The 16,033-nt window shown below is 42.2% G+C and overlaps 1 protein-coding gene across 2 annotated transcripts in view; it reads left to right on the forward strand.

Annotated features, from left to right (window-relative positions):
- The first annotated feature begins 12,227 nt into the window (after positions 1-12,227).
- The window catches only part of PLEKHH1 (pleckstrin homology, MyTH4 and FERM domain containing H1), a 54,060-nt gene continuing 50,254 nt past the window's right edge, over positions 12,228-16,033 (forward strand). The window contains exon 1 of one of the 2 annotated variants that reach the window (XM_063159291.1): positions 12,228-12,352. In XM_063159291.1, coding sequence (XP_063015361.1) covers positions 12,298-12,352 — 55 coding nt within the window. In that variant the 5' untranslated portion in view covers positions 12,228-12,297. Of the gene's footprint in view, positions 12,353-15,754; positions 15,818-16,033 lie in introns of those variants that run through there. The other variant, XM_063159293.1, reaches the window with a different exon arrangement.

A 16,033-nucleotide genomic window follows, 5' to 3' on the forward strand; every position in this document is an offset into this window, starting at 1 on the left:
TAGGGACTGTCAAAGCTTGTGAGTTTCCTCTGGGATGTTCAGGGATCATCTCTTTGGACTGACAAAAAAATTTCTCAGCAGAGAACTAGTGTCCTCCACTAGCTTCTGCCACCTTTGCCTTCATGTGGGTTAGATGCCAGACAGGTCCTTTGGAGCACAGCAGCCTGAGATCTCTAGAACAAGCAGCAGACAAGATTTACCTGAGGTGTGACTGATGTCTGACTAAGTTAGCCTGTGTTTGCTTGAATTTTTAATGACAATAACTAAAAAGAATCCTTCATGGTTTCTATTCTAGATTCAAGGGCAGAAGAAAAGCAAATATTATAAACATGGAAATTACAGAACCTGAAGGGTTTGGCAGCAATCCTGTTTTCTCTTATTTTGCCAGGTTCAGCAAATGCAAACAAAGGTTTGGGGAGAGGCAAACCACTTTACAAACCTGAACATGTCCAGTCCAACTTGATCCAATAATCTGTTTTGGGGAGATGTGTTTCCCATTAAGAACAGCAGGAAACTGGAGGCTTGGAGGCTTGGGTTGTACTCACAGATGTGCTTCGGGCCTTCCCAATACCCTCAAATTCACCTCTCTGTTTTTCCCCTGCTATAAAGGAGGGAACACATTTCCTTTGCTAGGAGGCTTTGAGACAAGCCAATGAAGAACAGGACAAGTGAAGAAGTGTTACATTTGAAGAGTTTCTAGAATGGCAAACAGCACTTCATTGACATGTCTTGTAACTCTGAGCTAGCTAAGGAGACAGAGAAGAGACATTGCCATGTTTTACCTAAAAAGCTTTTGAGTGTCAGCGCCAGAGATAGGATAATTGTAATAAATAATTATTTTTCATCAAGTGTGTCTGTTACATATTATACTGCAAAATATAACTGAGACGCTAAATATTTTTGGAACAGTAGTTTTTATTTATACGATGCGACATGTGCAAAGTGCTCTGATCAACAGTAAAATGACAAGTCTCTGCTCCAAGTCACTTACAATACATTTCTCAAACATCAGTCAAGTAGTGATAATAAACTAGGGATTAGAGGGAAATGGATAGGGTGAAGTGATGGAAAAGGCAAGCATTACAATTTAAAAACAAAGATAAATGAAGATGGTTGAGAGAAATTACATAATAGGAATGAAACTGAAAAAGTGTTCCTCTAAGATTTGAAATGATGCGGCAAGTGGATTTGTCAAAGGAATACATAAAATTATTCAGAGATAAAAACCATAATTTGACTCTCTACTTTCATGTTTCAAATATCCACAATGACATCCACATAACCAAGAACATTCCACAGGCCAGGAGCTTTTAGAACAACAAAAACTTCTGAAATAAGGCCAGGTTACTTAATTATCATAGATGCATGTCACAGCCAAGGACATTTCTAGAAAGAGGAACAAAGAAAGAAAAAGGAAGTCACCCAGCAAATTATATTTCCTTTGATTATGCTAATACACCTGATAAAGGGACATTATACTGGAGTATCTAAAGAGAGAAAATCAGTAATGGACTTTTACACTCCTCCAGTTTCCATCATCAGTTATCTTGGCAACCTAAATTCATCTTGTTATCATTAAATTGTAGCACTTAAAGGTCCAAACAGAGATGAAGTTGCACGTTTATCTACTGCTTCTTGACATAATCATAACAATAAATAAATATATCTTTCTTCTACAATGTAATGTATCTCAGGGATTACTATCACCTAGAATGACCTCTTAGCTATCATAGACCATTAATTTTCATGGATATATTCCAGTATTAAAAGCTACAACTCATTCTTGACAACTGGCAGTTGGCTGTAGGCCGATGAAAAATGCCTAATTTTCATGAAGACATAAGGAGATGAAGAATTCACCACATGAGCTTGTTCTAGTGGTTAATAATTTTCTGTGTCTCATTCTTCATTTGAATTTGTCTGGCTTAATAGCTCCTCCACTCAGTCCTCAGTACAACTTAGTCTGCTCAGAGCCCTTTCCTGCTAGTATTTTATGCCTCCAACAGTACCAATTCATTAATCAAGACATAAATCAAATCATCTCCTTTTCAGTAAGCCAGACAGGTTGAGCACTGAAAGGTTTCTACAATAAGGCATTTTCTTTAGATCCTGAATAATTACCAAGCTCCCCTTGCACCTTCCCCAGCTTTTCAGTAACCTTTGAAAATAAATATCCTGCGTGTGATTAGTCTAATGAGTGCCACAAAGGGAAAAACAGCAACCTGGTACTGGTACTCACTATTCCCATGTTTATGCATTTGAGATTGATTTCACCCTTTTTGCCACAGTATCTCACTGGAGTAAAACTGCTCCATACTCTGATGATCCTGATCCTTTTCAGAGTGCTGTTTTTTCCAGGGTAGAGTTTCTGATTACACATCTTCTAATCTCCTATCTGGTTCCCACATGCATAATTTTGCATTTGGCTGTAGTAAAAGGCTTTTTGATTGTACATGAAGATGATCCTTCCTGCCCTATATAAATACTTTCCCCTCATCATTGCCATTCCCCAGACTTCCCAATACGTGCATATTTTACCAGCAGTGAGTTTCTATTTACTTCTAGGGTAATGATGGAAATACTGAATAGAACTGAATTTAAAACTCGTCCTAATACTACTTCCATGGCTTTTGCAAAGTGACATGGCTTTATTTTTTACTATGTCAAAACTTGGCTGGACTATTTTCCTTGTGCTTCAACCATCCTGTGTCCTGTATATTTCACAGAGAATGAGAGTGATCTAGTGTTGCTCCTGATCCCGATTCAGTGACAAAACAATTTAAGGAATAAAATCAAGCAGGATTCACAACCCATACATGTATTCACTCTTGTGCAGTCAGGACTTTCTGTGGGGTTACCATGTTCTGTCTTCATAGAACTGCAGAAGGTAGGGCTAGGAAGGACCTTGAGAGCATCTCTAGTCATCTTCTTGCTCATGGCAGGGGGGCTTAAATTATTCTTGCCTTTTTTTTAAATTAACTTTTTAATGAAGATTATTGTGATGCTGGAAAACACATCTCTTTATTTTCTTATTCTTTGTCAAAGAATTCTTTATCAGTTAATATTTTTTCCACAAACTGCTGTTAGCCTTGCTAGTGCACATCTACTGTGATTATTGATTTTACCATTTTAAAAAAAATATTGCCATAGAACAGATACTCCTTTAGTATTCTGCTACTTCCTTGCTGTTAAAGGATTTATGAAATATCAGTATCAGCAGGCTAGAGACCAGTTAAATAAGCTCTATTAGTATGCCCATGTAAACCATCCACACCTGCTGATTTTAAAATATTTACCTCCAGTGCATACTTTACATTCCTTCTGGTCACTAACAGAGTGGAAAATTTTTCATCAGCCCATGTGATACAAGTGCATCATCTTTCTTCTTTCCAAATGCAGAACAGAAATATGTCTGGAATATTTGCCTTTTCTGCAACTTTATCATTTCCTCATCTGCATTGAGCAGCAGCATGTACCCTTGTAAGACTTCTATAGTTCTTAATATACTCTAAAATAATTTTATTTTCTTAAGGCCTGCCAGCCAATGATTTCCCTCTGTTGTCTTTTTAATTTGTCTATTTTTATGTGATGTAGCTTCCAATTTATATTGATTGCTAAATATTTCCCATTTTATCTATTTGCTTTGTAGGTTTTTTATTTTCTAACTATACCTTCACTTGATACATTGATCCAGGATGGCATTTTAAATAATATTGTTCTCTATTATGCTTACAAAATTATTATTTTTTTTAAATCCAGTGACTCTTACACAGCTTTCAGTTGTCTGCAATATTTTTCTGTCTGAGTTTCTCTTCATCAGCTTTAATGTGTTTTGTCCTATTCTCTACTCTGATTCAGTGGTCTCTGAGAGACTCTTCTTCTTCAGTGGTATCTTTTGTTTTGTTATTATTTATTGCATTAAGCCATTATGCATGAAAGCACCTGTGGGTCTGGGTTACTAATAATTCTAAAATTCTGGGAGATTGTACCTAAAACAGAGCATACACTCTCTTTCTCATACTAGTTTTTACTTTTTCATTGGAAACAAAATAAACCACATAATTTTACTGTATAAATTATTGCAGCTATTTTCAGAATGCTGCTTCAATTCATTTTCTTCATAGCAATGAATACAGAAATTACTTTCTTTAGAATTAACATAAATTAATATTATTCTTAACAATCAATATTTGAGTTATACAACAGTTTCACTAGCAAAAGAGTTCTCTTGCAGTCTCCACTGAATAGAGTAGCTGATATTTCACTGTTACCTTATTTTTGTTATGTCGCTTTCAGAATGCATTACATAGGAATATTTTTCCCATTTAACCAGATAGCCTAAAGACGTTTGAAGTTCATCACAGAGGACTGAAGACTATCCAGAAGCCTGAACAAGCAGTGTCCTAATCTCATAATGTATTTCACCTGCCATATACATGCATATGATGAAGAACACATTAAAGTATTGCACAGGGAGGTTAGTGCACTATTTTAAAAAATAACTCCTTCCTTCCTTTGTTTTCAGATCTTGTTACTGTCCTGGTAGCAGCCCCACAGTAAACACATGAGCACAACAAATGTCATTGGGTTAGGAAGGGTGGGACCTAAATGGTCCCAAATCTTTTTGATGACTAAGAAGAGTCAGATGAAAAAGACTGTCTCTCTTTAGATATGCTAAATAAATAACTAGTTCATTAAATATTCATCTATATCTTAGCCAGCAAAGTTCCCCATCAATAGGTATTGCCCCAGCATAAATTGCATAGGGATTGTCATAATATTGTCTAAAGAGTAAATCTTCATTTTGGAAAATTATTAAGAAGATCTTTTGGGTAAACAATTTAATGAAATTAAGTAAATACATAATCCTGTAGAATGTTTAGTTCATGATATGTCCAAAAGAAATTAGATTTTTCTGTTATATTGTAACTTACAATTATTGAATATTTTACACTGACTATGAATGCCTGCTTAATTCAGTCCAGAGATCTGTAGAAGAGACCAGAAATTATGTTCCAGATACCAAATAATCCCTGTCATCCTGCAAAGCTCACAGTTATAATTAGTAAAACTGGTGCTGATCGTTAGAAATCGACTTCAGAAACAGAAGCACAGAACCAATCAAGTGAGCTGAATGTGAGGAGAGGTCCTGCTGAACCTTTGAGGTCAGCTGTAAAAGTCATCAGCACAATTAGTTGTCACTCTTTATCTATGGACAGATCCAGGCCTTGACAGCAGGGCTGCAATTCGCTGCTTATTCAGTCATGAGAACTGGACACTTCTGCACGATGATGCACTCCGTCCTAAGGAGACTAATCAAGTTTCCCTGTCCTCAATGATGATGGATGGAGCCACATGAGTACTTCAGGTTTATTTCTTGACTCCTGGGTAGCTGAAGTCAGGCAAAATAATCACAGACTGATGGTCAAACTAGATACATTCGGTTTTATAACATCCTGACAAACTACATGAGACAGATCCTAAACTGGTCAAATGAGAGTCAGAAGGAAGCCCAGATTAGGCTCTGATTCATAAGTAAGACTCACTTCCATAATTTGACCTCTATCACACCTATGCCACCAAATGCTTTCAAAAGTTTGTTTTTTGTAGTTGACTTTGCAAATGGGAACTAAATGACCTCTTATATATTATTCCAAAGCGAAAATACAAGCTAATTGAAGGGGAATTTGAGAGTAAAAGTGTCAGGACTGAATTTCACTTCTTCAGAAAAAAAAAATCCATAGTTGCTTTTTGGTTCAAAGCCATTTTAAATTTTCTTGTAACATTGGGCATGCTATTAAGGAGAAATATTCTATTATACTTTAACACAGCCAAATATGACATCAGTTTATGAAATCCATTTGGAGTCAGCTACATTTTCAGCAGGCTTTTTTCTTAAGGGATGTTTATCCTAATACAAGCTATTAAGGGTTCTTTATTAGCCCATCTCAGAGGTACAGACTTCACCATCAATTCATGTTCTTCTCAACTCCTGTAATAAGACCAGAGGACAAAGAAAAAGTACATCTTCCCCAAATAAGCTGTTTCTCTAGCACAATCCCATGCATGAGCCAACACTACTAACTGTATTGTACTGACTATAAAACATTTATGTACTCATAATTCTATGAACGTTTAGCTGTTACTTATTTGCAAACATCACTGCCCCATGAGTAAAACTTGGATAAACTAGGAAATCCCAAACCCCACTTCGAGAGTCAGACTGTGGTGTTGCTTGCTTTTCCCTTACACTTCACCAGCTCTCTACACCCTTACCCCAATTTTTACAGTTCCTGTATTCTAATTGCCCTTGCTCCATGATCAGGAAAGGGAAAAAAGACCAAAGCTCATTACCAGGTGGGCATCTCAGCAGTCAAATTAACACTTTCTGGCACAGTAACCCCACTAGACTTGTGCTAATTATCTTTTTTTAGGGCATTTTTGGCATAGCAGAGCACTATTTTCTGGAATTCCCAAGAAGATGTGTTTAGACCACCTCAGAAACATCTAAAACTGATGTGTACATGATGAGTAAAAAGATACAGGTAGGCAAGTCAATGTCCAAGCTGCCCCCACCTGCTGACAGCAGGCCTGTAACCCCAGCCTGTATCCCTTTGTCACAACCCATGAATATCAGACACTGTGACATCCAACTCCTTTGTTTCCAAGAGAGAGAGTTAAAAAGGGTTCTGCCATGTTCCCTGAGGCTGGCAGGTAGTCATATGAAAATTAGAGCAACTGGATACACCCTGCAATGTGCACAAGCAAATCAGGCATTCCCAGGGAACACTACAACCATTAACCCTATAGTTCACTATTTGTGTTGCTCTCCTCCCACCTGCTGGATGACAGAAGGAGAGAAAATTATCTGCAGAATTTGTTTTTTTAAGTGTCTGAGCAGTTCTCTGTGGTTCTTGTCCATGCTGATATCTGGGTATCCAAAGGTATTTATTTTTTTAAGTACATGTTACCAGTCTGAGTAACAAATACAAACTCTGTCACTGACAGGAACTAATACAGATTTCTCCATGACACTTAATAATTTCCAACAATCTGGAGCAGGAGGTCAGGGGATGTAGTGATGTATGCTTCATGGGGGCCCCCACTGATTTTGAAAAACCAAAACATGCTGGACTTACCTCAACAAATTTCAGTCCCCGACTCCAGGGCTTTAGGGGCACTGGGAGCTGAAAAATGAAGTTTTGCTGGATATTATATTACAGGATCAAGGATCCAATTTACAGTGGCTCAGACTTGTGGCCTTAGGTTTATCTCAACAAAGATTTTTGAGGAAAGGTTTTATGCCAGGTTGCTTTATACTCACCTGCAGTTGTTGGAGTGTGTCATATGACAGTGGAGTTTTTCCCTTTAAAATAGGCACCAAAGCCATTTCAATAAGGGGTTCTTTTGTTCACTTCAAAAGACAAAAAGGCTTCTTTTAAAGAATGTGAACACATGGGTTATGCAACTTCACAATATATAGAAAATTACACAAAAATATATAACCACAAAATATTGGAATACAAAGAAAATAGACCTATTTCAGGTCATCATACAGTCTTCATTATTGTGAATAATGTTATCATTAGGAGTAAGTTTGTGAGATGGAAATTAGGTCAAAGTTTCAAGGCTAGTAAGTGAAACAGATTGTAACAAGCTTTCTTGAAAGGCTGAAAAAACCCGACTTTGCCTTGTCATTCTATGTATCCTGAGACTGCTCCAGGAAAGAAACTTGAATCCAGGGTCTATGCTGTAAGGTGAGGAAAGTATTTGTAATAGCATAAAAAGGGACCGAGTGCAAACCCACATGTTTGGATGATCATCATTAGTCAATGGCATTTATGTTGGGCAGAGCTGCATGTGTCATCTGGTGTTTTTTTTATTCTAGTGAGGTACATGAGTCTTGATGCTTTGTGCAAGTGACCAGGTTATGTTTGGTTTCATTTCTTGAGTGTCACTTTTACTCATACAGAGTGGCTCAGGTTTAACATATAGGGCTACTTTCCACTGGGAAAAAAAAAAGAGAAAGAGAAAAAGAAAGAGAAGGAAAAAGAAAAAGAAAAAGAAAAAGAAAAAGAAAAAGAAAAAAAGAATAAGAAAAAGAAAAAGAAAAAGAAAAAGAAAAAGAAAAAGAAAAAGAAAAAGAAAAAAAGAATAAGAAAAAGAAAAAGAAAAAGAAAAAGAAAAAGAAAAAGAAAAAGAAAAAGAAAAAGAAAAAAAGAATAAGAAAAAGAAAAAGAAAAAGAAAAAGAAAAAGAAAAAGAAAAAGAAAAAGAAAAAGAAAAAGAAAAAAAGAATAAGAAAAAGAAAAAGAAAAAGAAAAAGAAAAAGAAAAAGAAAAAGAAAAAGAAAAAGAAAAAGAAAAAGAAAAAGAAAAAGAAAAAGAAAAAGACTGGGACTGAGGTTACAGGGCTGCCCCAGAGCAGGGGAGACAATCCCAGACGGAGGGAGAGGCTGGGCAGTGATCTTGGCTTCAGAAGCTCCCCTGTGGACCCACAGGGCTCTGGGCAAGGGAGCTCAGCATGAGGAAAGGGGTGGGAATCTCTTACATTGCAGCAGTCAGCGCAATGAAAGCCAAGCACCATCTAAACCTACAGCCAAGGTGCCATTTCTCTTACAAGGATTCCTGCTTCAGGCAGTGCACAGAATGAAAGACAGGTTCTAGATCAATCTTTGAGCCTCCCAGGGAGAGCGCATTGATAGGAAATTACAAAATGAAAAAAAAATTTAGATTAAGGTAACATTTTCAAAACTGGCACATTTTCCAGGTCACCCTGTTGCAGGGTGGTGCAACCAACCCTGGGGCTGGTTTTCAGAGAAACCCAACCCTTGAATTTCCCAGCACCTTTGAAACCAAGCCAAGAACATTTTGCCCAGAGGTGGAGGCACACAAAATTAGGTTTCCTTTTTAAGATGCATGCTGGCTGTGTTTGAAAGCCATATTATCCTTTATAATTTTTACCCCTCCCCTCCAGAATTTTCTGGAATCTTAAGCTGAATCACAAAAATTATGCAGATCAGAAAAATAGCCTTCAACCCATTCCCCCATGTCATTTCATCCTGGCAGCTGTGCTGTTTGGCAATTGTTGCTGCATGCAAAGGAGTGGGTGGGTATCAGGCAGGCACCTCCAAACTGCGTGGGGAAGAGTGTGCTCAGCAACACTCGCTGCTTCTGTAATGAATAAGATGGCAGGGTCAGATCTTGAGAGCAGAGGGTGAAGTCTTGGTGGCCAGGTACTGTGGTGGTAAGATTGAGTTTGTTCCTTGCTCGTGAATAGTTTTCATCTGTGACCAAGTATAAAAGTTTGAGATTTTGTCCATGTGCTTCCAGATATAGCAGGAGAGAGGGCAGGGTGCGGGTCTTCTCCTGAAATTTACAGGTATGTCATACCTGTGTATGTGCTTGCATGCTGGACCATGCTGTGATACATCAATGCTTCCCACTAATCCCAAGCAGTCGAAGTACTATCAGACATGGCTTGTTTGGGTTCCCTGCTGACATCCCTTGCCAGTGTTGTCCACAAAAACCAATTTGCAATACCATTTGAACCTTCTTATGGCAGCTTGGAACATCTGTAAGTGGGAGCTACTGCTTTGAGCCCTTTGGGGAAGGGCACAGAAATGTTTTCCTTACCAGCCCAGGAAGGGAGGGGGGCAAGACCCAGGACTGACCCCAGAACTGACCCTAGAACTCAGCTGACAGTACAAAAGTGCAAATGCACGATCATGTTCTATTATTTGCGTTCCCAAAGAGATCTATGCTGGTTTTGTGGATCACCATGGAAACTGCCAGAAACAATCATGCCAGGGAAGCTCAACAACCACTGTTCTGAGAGTGTGCTGTCTGGGGATCTCATCTGTGTAGACATGGAGCTCTCTCCAACACTGCTCACCCGGGATTGACCCCTCCTGAGAGAAGCAGAGGGATCTCTGCAGGAGCTCTCAACATTTCCACCCTCCTTGTGGATGTGAAATAATTCCTCCCTTTACACAATGCCTTGACAAGTCTGAAAGATCCCAGAGCAAAGATCACAAACGTCTGGAAACTGTGTGCCTGGCTCTGGTGTGAGACCAGGAACAGAGCCAAAAACCTCTCCAGCTAACCCTCCTGCACTCTTATGGAGGACAACCTGCACGCTGGTTTCAGCAACAAAAGCTCTGCAAGCAGGAGTCCTATGGCAGGGAACCATGTTCTTCTCCACACCCTATGCTGACACCTGGCAGCTGTAGGCACAACTCCAGTGCAATACTGGGAAGGCAGCCAAAACCCTTCCCACAGACTAGCCCCATCTCTTACCGGTGTCTTCTCTCCCCCACCAGCCGGTGCAGACCTCCGCTGGTTGTGGAAGGGCAGGGCAGGGATTCTCCATCAGAGACTGTCCTGTGCAGCTTCCCCTGCCTCTCACTACACAGCTGCCCCAAGTGCCCATCCCAAAGTTCTTACATCAGCACCCAAACAGAGGGCAAGCTGGCACCTACTTTGGTCTTTACTAGAAGTATTGATGGAACAAGTCTGGATATAGTATTTTCCCCCGGCTCTGCTATAGACAAGGACAACATCTTCTCCTAGCCTGCCCAAATTTCTCCAATCCAGCAACTCTTTTCACAAATCTGGCGAGGATCAGACATGGGTTCTCTCCCCACGATCTCTTGTGGTCTGAGTTTTATGCTGAGAAGCTATTTTTAGTGATGGCTGGGTGCAGAACTGTAATGAACAACAGCAGTAATGGGGGTCTGTGTTCCATGGAGCTCCTCTGGCTACCTGCAGCTCAAACTACTGCCTCCTCAGCACTCCCCTAATAAACACGCCCCTCAGACAGATGATGTTTAAAAATGAGGCTGAGATGACCGGTTTGTCCATACAGCTGCCACTGCTGCTGCTGCTTGTCAGAAGGCAACTGACCAGTGGTTATTTCTTTCACTGGGCTTGAATTCAAACCAGTAATCTATAAATGAATTAGTGCCCTGCTCCCCATGTCTCTTTCTCCAGTGCAGCTTTTTGCACTGTGCTTCCAGACACAGCTCTGTAAATAGGTGTTTTCCTGGCATTTCACAGGGTACCTCGGGAAGGAAAATTACCGTAGGTTGTTGACTACTTTGCCTCAGCTTCCCTCCCCCTGGGAGGAAAGACCTGTTCCTGCTATTCAAGGAAGGTCCTAGGGGTATGGACTGTCCCTCGCAGCAGCAGATGTGGCCCTCTCTCGCAGCACTGCCAGAGCAGCAGGTCCAGCTCTCCAGGGCTCTTCCTGATTCCTTCCAGCACTTTGTCACCACCCTCTTTCTATGCAGCATCTGGACTGACACAGTTCACCTGTGACTTGCATCACGTGCAGCACCACTTGCACTGACTCAGAAACAGATTCAAAGTGTGCTGTGGTATGTGGGAACCTTTGGAGCTGCATACCAGCCAATGCCAGACACAAGAAGACCACACAAAACAAATACGCATGTAAAGACTGTTTTCCTTCTCTGCAGCTTCAAGACTCCCACATGCCATCCTCCTTTCTTCCCTGTTCTGAAACAAGAGTTGAACAGGCACACATGAGCATGCTCATAACAATCCCAAACTGGCTTTTTTAGATCCAGTTGTCTAATTTATGATCTAGATAAACCTATGGGAATACAAGCATTAAAAAATATTAATTACTGTAAGGGATGTTACATATGTGTGTATTTTTATAGAGAAGAAAGGTAAGTTTTTTATCACAGGCTACTTTAATGATAGTTAAAGACTTCTTAATCTATTGGAAAAAGACATAGTGAAATCTGGTACTTAGAAGCTGAAACTGGAAAAACCCAGAGATGAAACAAGGCAAGAACTGTCAATACTGAGGATAACACTTGAGTTGCCCCTGGGATGACTTCCTAAGGAAAATGGTAATTCTCCATTGTTTTGCTCTGTACCAGTCAAGACAGTATATATAAAACATATGTTCTTGCTCAAGTTCTGGCTGGAATAACACACATGAGTGTCTGTGCGTGAAGCGTGACAGGATGACCACAACACGATCAAATCCAGCTGACAGAGTACTGGAGGGCAATGGTTTCCTGGCCCTCCCACTGGGTCCTCCCACGAGCAACTGGTTTATGCAGCAAGGTGATCCCCAGCTGCCAGTCTCTTATTTTAATGCTGCATGAACTTGTCATTGCTGATTAGAAGAGAAGAAAGGCAGGGGGTCGCAACTCTGTGTTGTGTCTGTCAGCACACTGCAAACCCAGGAGAAAGAGGACTAGGCACAAAGGCCATTTTCAACATTTTTAAGCTTTTAACACAGGTGGAATTTAGAGAACTACAATATGAAGCCCGAGCTGCTTGTGGAGAGCGACAAATACCTCAAACAGGTGTTTCAAGGTACTGGGGGTTTTTTGTGCAATTTTTTTCCCACACAGGATTGAGGCTTCAGTGGGGCTCTGACACGTGAACTTTTGGTCTGGCTGGTGTCCTTGCCCATCTGGTAAGTTTTCAGCAGCACTGTGTCTGGGACACAGTGCTCTCTCCCACCTGCAGAACCATGACAACTGCTTACTAAGAGAAAGAGTTCATTCTGCTCTCATCTTCTGACCCCTCACTCTCATTTATCTCTTTGTCCTTCTATTTAGGTGTCTTGGCTATGGTGCTCTGAACAAAGCAGTCTGTGCTTGTGCTGTGATAAGGATAGTCTAACAGTGTAGTCTGACAGTGCCAAGCTAGTTCTCTTGGATCAGCCAGAGAGTTTGTTTTGTCAATAAGGTACTTGCTGTTTATGGTAAATTTCACGTTTTGATGAATGATTTGTCTGCAGATTGCAAAGACCTGACACACAGTCCTTGAGCAGCCATATTAAAGACAACTGCCCAGGGAAATAATTTGGGAACAATGAGATATTACTGGTTGTTCTTACAACCTTCTCCTTCTGAAGATAAACTGTTTTTCTATTTGCATAATTTAAGGGAAACCATGATTATTTTTAACAATAATTTTGTTAAATACTTTAACAGAAGTGACAGAAGATATAAGGAGGCATATCTTTGAAGAATAATTGCATTAAATACATGGCAGAACATTGTTGTGTGAGTGCTGATGTGGTTCTGGGCCTCCAGGGGTTAAAGCAAGGTGTGCACAGGCAATTCTTAGGGAGGTACTTTATACAAAGTTCAGTGGCTGAGGAATGTCCTGGCAGTCAAGCTTCATTGCCTGGGAAAAACACAAGGCCAGATATTGACGTTTCAGTGAGTGATATGATCCAGTTGGCTTTGCTGGTGCAAATGAGAGAACTTGACCAGTGCCTTTAAAGGAAGAATAAAAATAGCTTACAAAATTCAGATTAAGAAATATTCTGCTAGCATGCTGTAGTTGAAAGGAGCAAGAATAGGATGGAGCATGAAGGGAATGGCTCCTTTTCTCACTTTGTCTTCAGCCAGCCTCAGTTCAGGAGTGGACTCTGTAAAGCATGAAACTACATTTTGCCCTCTGAAATACCTATAGGAAGGCACAAATTGTGCTGTTTCTGGTTCTTTATTACAATTCCTTGATCACGGGGCATAATGATTAATACAGACTCACACACAACATGCAGACTGTAGGCAACTGGAGCCCCTTCTACTGGGAATTGCTGGAGAAATCTTTATGGATGATACTGTCCCAACAGTCAGCTTGGTCTCTGCCTGTCCCTGCTCACCTGTCCAAATGGGAGAGCTCCTCCCCAGATGCCTGTTTCTTTTCAGTTCTTTGCCTGTCTCCACTTGGCTCCTCAGCCATCCCTGTGTAGTGCATTCCTGCTCTCTGCCTGAACCAGCTCTGTAATGCAGGCTTTGTCTCTTAGCTAGGAACAGGCAGCTTCATTCAACCAAATTCCCACGGAACTGGAAACAGATGAGAAATCTAAAGCGAAACCATCTAAAGGGAACTGCAGGGTCCTCAGAGTCTTTGGAAATCTGACTACTTATTTGGATAATGAGATGTAGATTTCGGTCTGCCTTTATTCACTCCAGTGTCCAAATCTTGACCTTATGTTTTTAGTTATATTTTTATATTTTAACCGCTTAATCGCATCAGTGTTTTCATTTTTGCATAGTAAGTGATTTGCTACCCAATGTTTCTCTGCTGAGACAGAGAAACACAGTGAAAGCACACTATCAGCGTGAATAAAAAGTTTACAATGAATGTTTAATAAACAGCAGGTCTTGAACCAGACAGTATCCGTGAGCCAGATAACAACTCTTAAGATCTTGTTTAACCATGTCAAGTGAATAGTGTTGCTTAGTGTCCTTGGAGATAATTTTGTTCAGTTCTTCTGTGTGCTTCCTTCATAGACTGTTGAAGCCTATTTATTTCAGACTGCCCTGTTTTGTGTGAGTAGCCTCAAGAGGTGCCAAAGTACAGTTTCAGAGCTTTCATGGATCTCTCATAACCACTCAAGATATCATAATTCTGGTGCAGCCATTCACCAACAAGCCAGACTCATTTTCTCGAGATGAGACAGACTGTCATGGCAGTGAATGGCCCATGTGAAAGGTCCTTGGAAAATGGCTGGAAAGATACACATCAGAATGACTATTGTTATCTCTACTGAGGGGAGCCTCATACAGACATTTTAAAAGTATCTCTGATGGAAATAATGAGCCTGATAATGGAATAAGTAACACGTAGTTGCTAAACCGGAACAAACGGTCTTTTGCTTTAAAACACAGTGGTCTGAGGTCCATATCTCTGGGGACATTTAGTCCTACCACACCCATCTGTCTCCAGTCCCTTTTTACTGCCATTTGCATGCTCTGGTCTGCTCAACACAAAGGGAGAGAGCATAGAGCGCAAGCTTGGCGAGCCTGGGGTGTCAGGGAGTGGCCAGGGCAGAGGACAGCAGCCAGCAGCACGTGGTGTGCGCACTCACTCGCTGCCAGTGCCCAGCCTCCCGAGGCAGTAAAACATCACCAGGTTTTGGTATGACATGGGCAATATCCTCCTGTATGTCACCATATATTCATATAAGGCATTGCTGCCTGTAAAGTAGTTCAGTAAGTGATGGTCTGATGTCTGAATAACATGTTTTTGTGTGCTGCCAGCTATCATTAGGAATGCTTGAAGCCCTGGACCTATTTGTTTAAGCCATTTTACGTGAGGAATGGCCACAGTACATGTATAGGTAGGTTGGTGTCTTCTGTTCAGGAGACCACTACACTAGTTTGGTTTTCATCTCTGTCGTGGCACCTCATGCCCTGGGGTTGCCTACAACGAGAGCTTCGGACGGACCGCCAGCCGTTCAGGGCTCCAGAGGCGGCAAGGGCAGCGTGCTTCTGCAGGTACCAGCCCGGCTGCTCCGCAGAAAACGCCGCTGCCCTGGAGGTCTAAGGCGGTTTGGGTAGCATCACCTCCGATGTCCGGGAGATGACTGTGAGGGAGATCTCGGGAAACTCGGTTGCAGCCCCCGAGGGTGCAGGGTGGGCGGAGAGGAAGATGTCCCCGCCCGGGGCAGAGCGCCGCTGCCGCTGTTGAGTGCCGGGCCCCAGGCACCCTGCGCTGCCCGCCCCACCTGCCTCGCCGCTGAGCCCGGGAAGGGGTTAAAAGCCCGGGGCGGCTGATGTCAGTTCCTGCGCTCCTCGGGAGGGCCGTGTCTGATATTTGAGCCGGGCTCTCCCGCCCGAAGGAAACCGGGGAGGGAATGGTAAAGCGCTGAATGGGACGGGAGCCGTGCCGGGCACCTGCCTGCCGCCCGGCACCGCGCAGCCGCCCGCGGCCAGGGCCGGCCCCGCCGCGCCGCGGGTCGGGAGCCCCGGGACGCCGCCGGCCGCGCCCGTGCCGCCCCGCCGGGCAGAGACCGAGACCCCCGCGCCGGCCGAGGTGAGCGCGGGCGGGAGGGCGGCCGGGGGCTCCGGAGGGCGAGAGGGCGGCCGGGGGCTCCGGAGGGCGGGAGGGCGGCCGGGGGCTCCGGAGGGCCGGTCTGCGCGGGGCCGGCTGGCACAGCCTTCCCCCCCCGCCTTGGCTTTCTCCCGTGAGGGTGACCGTAAGGGGACTGGCGGGAGCGTTCTGGGGCTGATGTTGTGGCATCTTTGATAA

This window comes from Melospiza melodia, chromosome 6 (genome assembly GCF_035770615.1).
Source record: "Melospiza melodia melodia isolate bMelMel2 chromosome 6, bMelMel2.pri, whole genome shotgun sequence".
Lineage (NCBI taxonomy): Eukaryota > Metazoa > Chordata > Aves > Passeriformes > Passerellidae > Melospiza > Melospiza melodia.